The 13,677-nt window shown below is 39.1% G+C and overlaps 1 protein-coding gene across 2 annotated transcripts in view; it reads right to left on the bottom strand.

Moving 5' to 3' along the window:
* The window catches only part of DTL (denticleless E3 ubiquitin protein ligase homolog), a 61,805-nt gene that overhangs the window by 45,904 nt on the left and 2,224 nt on the right, over nt 1-13,677 (bottom strand). For both annotated transcript variants that reach the window (XM_045298093.1, XM_004700141.3), the window contains exons 2-5: nt 6,049-6,174; nt 5,245-5,343; nt 3,126-3,187; nt 2,918-3,038 (exon numbers count right to left, since the gene is read on the bottom strand). In XM_045298093.1, the coding sequence (XP_045154028.1) occupies nt 2,918-3,038; nt 3,126-3,187; nt 5,245-5,343; nt 6,049-6,174 (408 nt within the window). The remainder of the gene's footprint in view (nt 1-2,917; nt 3,039-3,125; nt 3,188-5,244; nt 5,344-6,048; nt 6,175-13,677) is intronic.

The following is a 13,677-nucleotide window of genomic DNA, read 5'->3' as shown; positions in this document are numbered from 1 at the left end:
ATATCCCCCAAATTGTCCCCCAAACAATAAAAACATCCTGTATACTCTGTAGTAACTAAATAATACATGCACTATTTTAAGAAAAGTCAACATTTGAAGCAAATGACTGGCCTGAGCTGAGTCCCTGGGTTTTTGTGGCGCACTGTAGTTATAGGGTAGCTACAGGTAAACAGCATCAGTACCAGGCAACCTACCACCCAAATGTTTTGAGAATGATGAGGGCAACAAATGTACATATGTGCTTGACACAATGGCTGGATGTATGGATTGTGATAAGAATTGTATGAGCCCCCAATAAAATGATTTAAAAAAAACCACCTACCATCTTTCAAGTGAGAGAAAAGAGAAACCAGAGAAAAGAGATTTAGAACAAGAACTGCCAATAGTTCTAGTATAACACACTAGTTGCCAGGAGTCAAAATTAACGAGATGGCAACTGGTTTTGTAATAATGTGTTTAAACTCAGCCCATGGTGAGCAAGACAGCAAAACAGTCAATATAGATAAAAGCTTGGAGATACTGGAGTTCTGAGGATACAGCTGACAGTGTAAGGCGTAAGATCAAGAATGTTTCTCAACCCTTAGAGGCACACTGATGGTCATTGAGGAACTTTTGTAAAATAGATGTGTGGTCCATCTCCCAGAGATTCTTTTTCAATTGATATTAAAAACAAACCTTCTCAAGGTAACCAATGTGCCATCAGGGTTGAGAAGTACTCCCCTAAGAAGGCCAGGTCTTAAACTGGAGGAAAAAAATCTTTATTTTGAATAAGTAGGTTTATAGGAGGAAAAATAAAAATTCATTTACAATCTATTTTATTTTACTGAATTCTTGATTGGAGAGTGCCCAAAGGGGTCACAACCCACGGGCTGAGAACCGCTGCTATAGACTACAGCTGGTTTCAGGTGTAAATATTTAGGAATGACTACAACTAGCCCAACAAAAACAAAAAAATAATCTACTACCACATACAATTCTGATTTGTGGTGATGCTATATGGGGTGAGGCTGCAAATCTTCATGGGAACAGACAGCTTCATCTTTCTCCCACTGAGCAGCTAGTGGGTTTGAATTGTGGTTTGCAGTTCAATGCTTATCTCACAGTGCTACTGGGGCTATACCCCACCTATGACAAAAGAATTGAACAATGACCTTTTCTACCATGATACGTGCAAAAAACACTAACATTTATAAGGTCCCAGAATAAAAAACCAAAAATTTTACCTAATTTTTTGCATTATATTGTTGAGTATTAATCTCATTAAATTAGGAAATGAAGGCCTAAAATTCTCACTGCCATCCAGTCATTGTGACTCATACCGACCCTATGGGACAGAGAAGCACTGCCCTTGTGGGTTTACATGGCTGTTAATCTTTATAGGAGCAGAAAACCTTCTTTTGCTCTTAGGGAGACACTGGTGGATTTGAATTGCTGACCTCTTGCAACCCACTAGGCCAACAGAAGACCTAGGGAGATAAAAATGACTTTGCTTAAGAGTTTAGAGGCAGAGTCAAGAATATAATATTTTGTTTTAATTTTAAATTGTTATAAGAAAACCCACCTCAATTTTTAACTTAGTGCTTTTGTTACTAGACCACATTAATATATATTCAGATATAATGTACCAGATAATGTGTAAAGGGACTAAAAATGATAGTGTTTCCATTACCCTTTCATTAGATTTTAATCACATTTTTTTAAGTGCATTCTGACCCAAACTGAAAAAGAAACCAAAGTCACTGCCATCGAGCCAATTCTAACTCAGCAATTCTACAAGACAGGGTTTCCAAAATTGTAACTCTTTGTAGGAGTAGAAAGCCTCATCTTTCTCTCATGGAGCAGTGGTGGTTTTAAACTCCTGATTTTGCAGTTAACAGCCCAACATGGAACCCAATACACCACCAGGGTTCCTCATTATGATACGGAAGTCCACTACAAAACACAAGCATACCTACCTTTATAATAATAGATGCTAATGAGAGTTATGACGCAGAGGTCAAAAACCATACCATCACGAGCAAATCCAAGGATAGAATTGACCTTTTTAAAAATTTCTTTCAAGAGCAGACCAAGCTTACCAAGTCAATTTAATACTCCCGAGTACTCACATGAACATAAAGGAACACATTCCTTTGAAAAATGCTGAATCTTTTTCAAAATGATAAAGAAGACTAGAATGCTTATCTGTTATCCGAGGATTAGTTAGATTAACTCAGTTTGCTAAGAAAAATATTTGTTGGTCTGCTTGTAAAAAAAGTAATTTAGTGCAACACACGAAAGAAGGAGACAAGGAAAACAAAAAACTCAAAGTGAAGAGCCCTTTCAGACACTTCTAGCTCATTTTTCACCCGTTGTCGTAGCACGGTCTCTCTTTACATCTCCCTTCTCCATTTAACAGTAAGTACATACAGGAAGATCAATGGCCAGTAAATAATAGTTCAAACAGATTGAAGTATTGAGTCATGCAAAGTAATTACACAGTAAATGTTTAGGTAGAGACCTAGGACCAGTTTCCCACTTCAGCCTTATTTCCCATTTACAAGTAGTTAAAGTAACTCTTTGTATAAATAAATTGAGGTAATGAATGTCCAACACACGGCTTTAACTTCAATGGATATTCAAAGTTGAACAGAAGCTCTGGAATTGTAGATAACTTCTTATCCTATCTGCAAGATAACATGAACAGAAATGACCTGGAGATTTTCGATCGTCCAATAAAAGTTGGAGATAATGCACACAGGAATGAGACTGAAACCCATCTTAGCATCACTGATGCTTTCAGTAATACCCAAGTCCAATCGATGTTGGTAAAGCAGCAGCTTTTCACAGGGGAAAAGGTGGTGACAATTGGAGCTTTTTCTTTTCCCACCATAAAGGAGATTACAGGGATTTTTAAAAAAGATAGGCAGAAACTTACCTGTCTGAAATTTAGAAAAGGCGACAGACTTGAGGCTGCACTGATGACCCCTACACGCACCCATCAGTTCACCGGTGTTGACATCCCAAAACCTGGCTGTTTGATCTCCTGATGCTGTAACCTTTAAAAAGCAGCAGGGAAACATAATTTAATAAAACCACCTTTGGTCCATCTTTACCCTGATCCCACCAAAAATGAAGTCACTTACAAGTTTACATTCACCAGGAACCCAGGCCAAGTCGAAGACAGCGTTCCAGTGAGCCAACCATTCTAAGCAAAGAAATGATCCATATGAAATGTCTAGGCTGTGTCCCGTAGCTTCATATCAACATAAGCAGTTGAAATGCATTGAAAGCCAGTCACAAGAATAGTGGTCTGTACCTTAAGAGAATTAGTGGACTAACAGGCCTCATACATTCATTTAATTACTACATATAAAAAGTATCATTTGCTGCCAAATTCCCTTCTATGAGTTGACAAGTAATATCGTCTCTAAAAGGGAATCTTTCTGAAACATTCGGCAGTTCAAAATTATTCACGAAGCTCTGGGGCTGACATTTAATGTCCTGTATACTTTGGTCTTTATCTCTGTGTTAAGACTTATCTCCATATGTGTGGGGGCTCTAAACATTTCTGGGCAGAGGGAATGAAAAAAAAGGGAGGGGATTTTCTCATCAAGTTTCTGAAGCTAAATTATCACAACCAATCTAAAAACCAAACCCACTCCCAATGAGCCAATTCTGACTCAGAGCAATCCTATATAGCAGTGGTTCTCAACCTGTGGGACGCGACCCCGTTAGGGGTCAAACAATCCTTTCACTGGGGTCGCCTAAGACCATCAGAAAACACATATTTCCAATGGTCTTAGGAACTGAGACACCGCTCCTCTGACTCCAGGCAGGTCCGTCCACATGCAGATACGCCCACATACCAGTACCCGGCGTGAACACTGTTACCCATGCTACACCAGGCTTCAAGACAAAATTTCATGTATTTGTCATTAGAAATAAGTATTTCACAATATATAATTACATATTGTTTTTGTGATTCATCACTATGCTTTCATTGTTCAATTTGTATCAATGAAAATACATCTTGCATATCAGATATTTATTTACATGATGATTCATAACAGTAGTAAGATTAGTTATGAAGTAGTAATGAAAATAAATCTTATGGTTGGGGGTCCCCACCACATGAACTGTATTAAAGGGTCGAGGCATTAGGAAGGTTGCGAACCACTGCTATACAGGGTTTCTTGGGTTGTAAATCCTTGTAGGAGCAGATAGCCTTATCTTACTCTCTCAGAGCAGCTAGTAGGTCTGAACTGTCAACCTTGAGATTAGCCATCAACACTTACCAAATAGAGTCCCTATTCCTTAGCATATCATATTCTTTCTTCTAAATATCCAGTTGCTCTACAGGGTTTTCAGTGGCTGATTTTTCAGCTATAGATTACCAGGCCTTTCTTCGGAGGCACCTCTGGCTGATCTTTTGGTTAGCAACTAACTGTGCTAAACTTCTGTATCACCTAGCGATTCCTAAGTCTTTGCTAATGCTTTTCATCCAAACTGGAGTGTACTACACCATCTCCATTGGTCTAAACAGACCAGCTCAAATGTTTATTTTTTCATGGAAAATTGTCCTGGCTGCCTTTACAACAGGTATTTTCTCACTGACACCCATGGTATTTTCTTGGTGCTCTTTTTATGTATTTATAGTCTTCGTTTAGTTACCAGTTCCAAAAGGTCAGCTGCTTAAAGCTAGTGTAACTTCCTTGCATGTGGGTGCTTTTCAAAAAAGTTCAGGTAAAAATTTATCTTTCAATTCCATTTTTTTCTCATGGATTATCTGAAAGATACTCAATGCCATATTTTCAGCAATGTTTTCTACAACCACGAAACCAAACTCACTGCCATTGAGTCAATGCTGATTCATAGTGACTCCCCTGTGTGTTTCTGAGACTGTAACTGTTAACAGTAGTAGAAAGCCCAGTCTTTCTGCCAAAGTGGTTTTGACCTGCTGATGACCATGTGGATCACAGCCGAATGCATAACCACTACGGCTCTTTTCCACAACCATAGTAAGTCACATTAAGTCTAAAGAAGTTAGCAATTTTAAAAAAAGAACTGCTTTCAATCCTAACACTGTGCAGATATTTTTAATAAAGGTATTTCCACAGTTAACAATTATTGACAGATAGGAAGCTCATGATTTGTTTTTCAGAATTAGACAGACTTAATCAGAATAAAGGTGATTTTTTTCAAATGACAATTTGAGATTTTATTAATAAAAAAAGTCCAAAAAAATTATAGACCTACACTTACCTTTAAAGCACTTGTTTTTACAAGTTTGTGATTTTGTGTTATATAGCCTCACGATGCCTTCTTCATTGGCAACTGCTAGTACATGCTCCATATTGGGAGCTAAATATGAAACAAACAGTTGAAAAATGAGTAATACAAGCATTTTAAGGTTTAATAGGAAGATATATATACAAACTTTATTAAAAAGATTAATGGAAAACTACAATGTAAGTGTCAAGAGTCCATTTAAAAGTAGGGAAGATTTTACCCAAATATCTGAAATGGGAAGGAAGGCACTTGAATGGAGCTTTGCTTAAAATTTGCCATAATGCCAAATTTAGCAAATGACTCAAAAGTGCCCAAATTACCTTCAGATAATTTCTTACTGAGGGAAGGCAGAATCCAGGATGACATGCAAAAAAAAACCACAAGGCCTGGGCCCATGGCAAATGAAGGGAACCATGATAAAGGAGGTCGCCAGCAAGCTGCAGCCAGTAGTTCTTTCTTCAGCCTTTTATACTTTCCTACTCAACAGTGGAGTCAAGTACTTTAATTTCGGTTCTAATGCTCCCCAGTGGGTCACAGAAAGACTAAACTCAACGAAATGAGAAGGTTTCTAGTACTTTCCTAAGAGATCTAAAGGACTATCTACTGAGCAAAAATAGTTGTCATGATGGTTTAACTTTTGCAGCTCTTCCCCTATATCCGTTTCCAGATAATGGTGTTATAATAGTCTTGGTGCTTTATCGATATCCTAGTATGTCCTTTTAAGTGTGAGACATGATTATTTCTATCCAAGTCTAGCCTAGATAGTAATTCCCTTACCTGTAGCGAAGGTGCAGCCAAAAGGAGGAACGGGGACTCCTGTTTCTCCATAAGAAATATATTCATCACCATAACTGCATTGATAAGCAGTAAGAAGGGACTGCAGAGGATAATGCGAAGACCAACCTAAAACAATACACAATTCCTTATAGAATTCCAACATAGCATCACATGTCAACACTTTTAACAAATGCATAGGTAAATAATTGCTTCCTAAAGACTTTTTATATACAGTAGTCACTCGCAATGGCCCTCTAGTATGCATGGTTTCTAGCTCTTTCTTCAGAAGTCTAAGAAAGAAGTGAAAGAGCACTGCCTACTGCTACAGAAGAGTAGCTTTGGGCTTCCCATAAAAGGAGACTCTAATACTACCTGCCATAGAGTGGTATTTTCAGCTCCTAAAAACTCAAAAGGGACAGAATAGAACTGCTTCTTAGGGCTTAGAGACTGCATCTTTACAGGAGCAGACAGCCTCATCTTTCATCCAGGGCTTACTGGTGGGTTAATCCACCAACCTTGCCGTTCGCTACCCAGTGCCTAACTCACATTACCACCAGGGTTTCTGCAAGAAACAAACAGCCTTTGCACATGAAAAGATTCTCTCTTCCTACTATGGATTGAATTATGTACCCTCAAATATGTGTCAATGCAGTTAGGCCTTGATTTTCAGCATCATGTAATTATCATGTAATTTTTTGATGATAAAATTATCCTCTGTGGTGCAAATCCTAACTTCTATGATATTAATGAGGCAGGATTAGGATTATTAACGAAGCAGGATACAATCTACAGGCTTAAATTTTATCTTGAGTTAATCACATTTAAGATATAAAAGATTAAACAAGCAAGCAAAAGAAGGATGTAACTACCAGAATGAAAGAAAAGCCAGGAGTGGAATGCAGTATTTGTACTTGGGAGTCTTCATGCTAATAACCTCCTAGACCCAGGGAAGAATGATATCAAAACACATGGAGATCTCCAAGAAATGCCAGGCTCACAGATAAAACTGAAAGAATAAATTTTTGTTTGAAAAAACTATCCACTTGTGTTTCTGTTACAGCAGCATGAGAAAACTAAGATCCTTCTCCTGCTAAGAAATCACCATAAAAGGATTACTACTAAAACTGCCATTCCTTTCAATTAAAATACTGTTTGGGGAGCTCTAAAAGAAAACACTACTTGTTTTGAACATGGTTGACTTTCTTCCAACTCACAACCAATGCCCTTCTTGTTAGCAGTTGATACCTTAAGCACAATGCACCCAAACCAACCAAAGCACTGCTTTTGCATCAATTCAGACTCATAGCAACCCCAGAGTGGATCTGCCCTGCAGGGTTTCCTCGGCTACAAACCTTTACACCAGTAGAATGCCACCTCTTTCTTCCATGGAGCAGGGGGTGGATTTGAATCGCTTATCTTTTGGTTAGTAGCCAAGCATTCAACCATAGAATCACTAGGACTCCTTACATCAATAGCACTACTACATAGTTTTCTTTTTAAAATCATTTTATTGGGGGGCTCTTACAGCTCTTAAAGCAATCCATACATTCCTTGTGTCAAGCACATTTGTACATGTGTTGCCATCACCCTTTTCAAACATTTTCTTTCTAGTTGAACCCTTGGTATCAGTTTACGTTTTTCCTCCCTCCCCCACCTTCCCACCCTTATGAAGCTTCAGACTTTTCAATTACTAGCTGTCATACAAAATCCACTGGTCAAAAATTAATGTATGCCTCTCTCTTGCTCTCTCTCAGCCTGTGCTGTATGCAGACCTGGCTGTTGAGATCACAGCCGTCCAGAACAGGCACGGAAACCTGAGTCATACACAGGAGGTACACAGCGTGGGAGAATCCTTCTCTAAGCCAAGCCCAGAAACGAATGCCCAGGGTTGTAGAAGGCTGGTGGAGTAGTGGTTAAATGTGTAGCTGCTAACTGAAAGATTGGTGGTTCAAACCCACCATCCCCATGGCAGGAGAAAGACAACACTGTTTGCTCCCATACACATGGTTGCTCTTGGAAACCTTATTAGGCAGTTGTACTGAGGGTCACTATGGGTTGGAATCCACTTGACGGCACTGTTTTGTTTTTGTTTTAATTCAAAGAAGGTAGGGTTGGTATTGTGGGGAACTGTCAAAATGTAGACGTATTCAAAATCTTTGGAGGTGGCATGAATGATTGGCGTCAGCCACTGTGTGATTTTTGTTAGTGCCTATTCAGAACCAAAGAGTAACAGATTGTCTTCTCTTTGGTGTGTAATACCCTTGTTCACACCCTCCTCTTTGTTTTATGAACATATACTGTGGTAGTTATAGAATCATTTGTCAGTTTGAGAGGATTAAGAGTAAAGGGGTGGAGTCTAGCCTGTCAATCAGGTCATAGTCTTTGAGGCCTGTGTGTGGGCATGGCTTTCTCCTGAGGATTCTGGGAACCCTGTATTCCATTTTGGAGTTGGGAGATACACTCTCTCAGCTTACTCCCTGGGAAACATTGCAGCTGACAAGACACATGTAGCTATGCTAGTGCCCTTAGCTGGAGGAGCCACGTGGAGACCCCTGCCACTGCTGAGATGCTTACACCGCCACTGAATCCACAAGACTTCCCACCCACAGGCCTGTAATCTACCAGCATTTGGTGTCATTGCATATGTTACGTGAGTCTGAAGAGGACTTTTATAGATTGGTATTGGACATATGGGGTAATATCTGATTTATAGACTTGATCTGGACTGGGCTAGGATGTTTTCTTAATGTATATAAAGCTTTATATAAAGCTCTTTCTTACACACACACACACACACACACACACACACACACACACAAATTAATGTATGCCAACATGCCTACTTATCCTAGGAACACAGTAACTGAGAAAAAACTAACACTACTTCACCTTTCCGTTCCAGTGTGCAAAGTCTAGAACTCTAAAAGGTTAACAGCACTAAATCGTAGTATCTTAAAATAGAGCAACTTTAAAGCAACTTGTTAGTTAGCTCAAGCTAGTAGGATCACGGAATTCTCTGGAGATGAAATTAAGCAGAGGTCTTTTTTTTTAAAGCAGAGGTCTTAAAAGGTAATTTTTCACTGAATGTTCAAGGTGAAGGGAAAGTTATTATCTTTTGGTCAGAGGTTCAATGTAGAGTGTGGTCCTAAATAAGCAGGTTTGGGGTATTGTTTTTATTACGATAATGTGCAGGTCAACACAATTTAAATATATGAAAGAAATATTCATTCGGCAAATATTCATTAAATATCAGAGGAAACAATGGCTTATAGTCTAATAAGCTGTTCAATAAATGAACACAATTACAGAATAATAGATGTGCTAGAGGTAAAGAAAAACAATCTGTGGGACACGAGAAAGCATAATTGTCCAACTAGGTCAAGCTTTTCCCTGAAAACAATCCCTCCTAAAAGGGAATCTACCTTGTATTCTATTGCTTACAACCTTGCTCATATTTTTCATTCTTCTTTTATAGAATACTATTTGGAGAAGACATCGTTGCCTGACATGTCTTCAGACACTCTAGTTGTGAAGGAAATCAGTAAAATGGAAGCAAAGAAATAGAATTCAGGTTTAGTACTTATTGTTAGGGACATTATATCACAATCTGCATGTCAGATTACCAATGCAACCAAGCCTTTAAAGGCCACAGTAAAAGGCAACACAGTACGTGGTAATGTTGTATACACTCACAAATACTTGTTTATCGAAGGAATTTTAAAAATGGCTCTAAGATTATGTAAATGTATACTTGTGGTTTAGGATTTATAATCAAAATCCATTCTGCAGCCTTTGAAGTTGGATGAGTCCCTGAAACCATTGCCCTAAGATAATCTTTAAAGAGTAAACCAAAAAACACCCCAACATCTTCTTAGTAGACTGTCTGCCTTGAACAGTTTTCTCTTTTAAGATTTATACAGGATCAAATTGACAACAGTAATTTGGAAAGACTGGATAGGAAGTGTAAGTTAATGGAGGAGGAACAATTTGAAAAAGGAGGCTGAAAATGATCACACAACTTGAAAAATGTAACCAATGTCACTGAATTGCACATGTAGAAACTGTTGTATTGGTATATGTTCTGTTGTGTACACTCTCTGAAGGTGATAAAGTCTGGAAAAAGTAATTCTTTATGATTATACAGTGTCCTCTCAATTCTGCCCCATTATCTACAGACAAAAATCCAAACATCTTTATGTAGTATAACATGTTCTTAGTGATTGGTTCCTGCCTCGACTGCCCACCCACTGCCATGGAATGAATTTCCTACTCACACCAATCTTATATACGATAAATCTTTATGGGAGCAGACCTGGGAGTGGCTGATGGGTTTGAACTATCAGCCTTGAGGTTAGCAGCCCAACGCCTAACACTCAGCCCCACTGGGGCTTCTTTGGTTCCTGCCTACTCCATTTTTGTACTTCTACAACACACTTTCCCAGTACCACAATTTTGGAATCCTTATTGCACCATAGAAGCCCTAATGCTGCAGATGTTAAAGTGCTCAGCTGCTAACCAAAAGGTCAATGGTTGGAGCCCAACAGAGATCCATGGGAGAAAGATGTGGCAGTCCGCTTCTGTAAAGATTTACAGCCTTTCTGTTCTGTCATATAGGGTCACCATGGGGCAGAATCAACTCCACAGCAGTAGGGATTGCTATTGTGCTATGCCATTTTCTACTTCAGAACATGTATTTGGAATGTTTTTTCAATTACTCTTGCCTCTATGGACAAATTTTCCATAAAGTGCACAAGGGCAGATTTTTTTTTCCAAGAACTGTCAGAACTTCCACAGATAAGTATATCTAAAACTGATCTTAGAAGGTTGTGGCTTTCTATTCCTTTTCCCCAGGCTCTTCATCATTGCCTTTCTGCCACTTTCCAAGAATGGGATTACCTTGCATTGACCAAGGTCTAACAACTAAGGGACTGCAAGAGACAAGTGGTAATTCCTTTCCTAAAGGCATCATTAACATTTTCCAAGATCCACCTCTTTTAAAGATGTATTTTCTATAAAATCCAATTTTTTCTTAACAATGATGAAAATGGCAAACCTACTGGCTGTTGAGTTGATTCCAACTCATAGGGATCCTATAGGACCAAGTAGAACTGTCCCATAGTTTTCAAGGCTGCAAATCTTTACATGAGCAGGTAGCCACAGCTCTCATCCGAAGAGTGGGTTCAAACTGCTGAACTATTGATTAGTAATCAAGCATTTAGCTACCGCATTACCAGTGAGTAGTATCAAAGTGAGTAGTCTAGATTGCTTGGATATATTGTGTAAGACTAATGATTATAATATTACTTCAACCCAGAAGGAATTTTTAAAATTTGGAACCTATGACAAAGAAATTATGCATTTAAATATATTTTTTGACACAGTAATATAATAGGGTGATAAATAAAAGAACTTTTGAAGCATAGAATTAAAATTACATTAAGATAAATTCTACAGAGGAAATAAAATGCAAATAACTTAAGGGGGAATAACTGTGTAATATGCCTAGCAGTTAAAGAAAACTTTGTTCATACTGCTTAAAAATTAACAATATAATTAACAAATCACTGTAGTATTTACAATTTACCAGATACATTTAGAAGTGGGACATTAACATTTTTATTTTAAACGGCAGTATTCATAATCTTCAGGACTTAACTTAATGATAAAGTTTTAGAGGCCAATTAAATTCATAGAAGAGTAATCAGTTTCCCATTTTAGAAAAATTTTTGGCACCAGCGTGGAGAAGAAACTAGAGGGGGAGGTGGGCAAAAGGCCACCTGGGAGACATAGAAGTCTAGATAAGAAAACGTGAAAGCCCAGTCGGAGGAGAGAACAGATGCAAGAGTGAGAAAAGAAGTGGAGTGGATGGTGACACAGAAGCCAGGGCAGATTCCAGAGATTTTTGAGAATCCTTTTGAATGTATGTCATAACCAGGAGGAGTCCTGGAGGATTTCAAAGTTTCTGCCTAAAACAGGTAATACTGTATAGCAATTTGGGGCATCTGAGTTAGAGATGCTGACGGAAGGAAATAGTAGCTGAGTGACGTTAACTATAGATGTAGGTTGTAGGTTGCAGGGGAAGACACTCTTCCCCTTTCACAGGGGTCGCCTAAGACCATCAGAAAACACATATTTCCGGTGGAACCAAGACAACGCTCCTGTCTCCAGGCGGCTCCGTCCACATGCAGATATGTCCACATACGAGTACCCGCCACATGAGTACCCGGCGTGAAGACTGTTGTGAAGACCCATGCTACGCCAGGCTTCAAGATATAATTTCATTTGTTATTAGAAATAAATATTTCACAACATGACATATTTTTATGATTCATCACTATGCTTTATGTATGTTCAATTTGTAATAATGAAAATGCATCCTGCATATCAGATATTTACATGACGATTCATAACAGTAGCAAAAAAAAACCCCAAAATTATAGTTAGGAAGTAATGACGAAAATAATTTTATGGTTGGGGACCACAACATAGGAACTGTATGAAAGGGTCGCGGCATTAGGAAGGTTGAGAACCACTGCGTAAAGAGTCTTGGTCACGCAGTGGGTTACACGTTGAGCCGCTCACTGCAAAATTATTTCAAAACCACTAACCCTCAGCGTGCAAAGGTGAGGCTTTCCACTCTGAAGGAGACCCCCAGGGGCAGATTTATTCTGTCCCTACGGGATGCCTAGGAGTCCAAATATATTCGATGACAATGAATTTTTATAGCAGCAGTCCCGGGGTGGTGCGCAGGTACTAATAAAAAAAGCTAGAGGTTCACATCTATTCAAAACTGCTTTTGAAATAATGGCAATTGCTAAAAATCAGCCATTAGAATCCTACGGCGAACCGTTCTACTCTACTATACTCGGCGTCACCATGTGGTGGAATGGACCACTCCGCCACCGGGGCTATCACGACCGGTAACCGAATACCACCGAACCCGAGGATGATCGCGAGCAACAGAGGGAGGCAGATGGATTGGAGAATCCTTGGGCCAAGTGTCTTGTCCCAGGCACACGGTTAAGGAAGAATGGAACTGGAATTAAAAGTCTTAAAAGACAGACCTCTGAACTGTGCCGCGATGCCGCTCATGATACCAAGGATCGGTAAAAAAATGTCTCCCGAAAGATCCTAAGACTGCGAGGTCCAGGGGAATTTGGAATGTAATTTAAAAGGTTAATTTAGAGGGATTAAAGTATGGCAGATCCGGAGCGGGAAGATCCTTTTCGACATCGTTTTCCTCGACCTTCCGCTGCTCCGATTCTTTCCTTCTTGTTTTCTACATGGTTTTCGGGGAAAGGAAGACCTCCTAGTACAGCCGACATCACGAACTTTTAGACACCCAAATCTAGCTCGAACTTCGTGCTGCCAATGTTTTTAACTTAAGGAGTTTAAAGAACGGCGTAGAACAAGTTACATGTCTACGCAATATAGAAAGACGTCGGCGTTCTACCGTTAAAATGCAAAAAAAAAATCAATTTGACCCCACTTCTGTAAGTATCGATAGTATTACTGCGCATCAAAAAGATGAACACTACAAGGGAACAACAAGCGATCCAAATTGGTGGGGAGGTGGGTGTGGGAGACCTGGTAGGGCAGGATCAAGGGGAACGTAACAAAGAGGAAGTG

The sequence above is a fragment of the Echinops telfairi genome, unplaced genomic scaffold, assembly GCF_000313985.2.
Source record: "Echinops telfairi isolate 266 unplaced genomic scaffold, ASM31398v2 ScPeMD7_7424;HRSCAF=8462, whole genome shotgun sequence".
NCBI lineage: Eukaryota > Metazoa > Chordata > Mammalia > Afrosoricida > Tenrecidae > Echinops > Echinops telfairi.
Note: the sequence above shows the minus strand (reverse complement) of the source record. Positions and strands in the feature narration are given on the sequence as shown.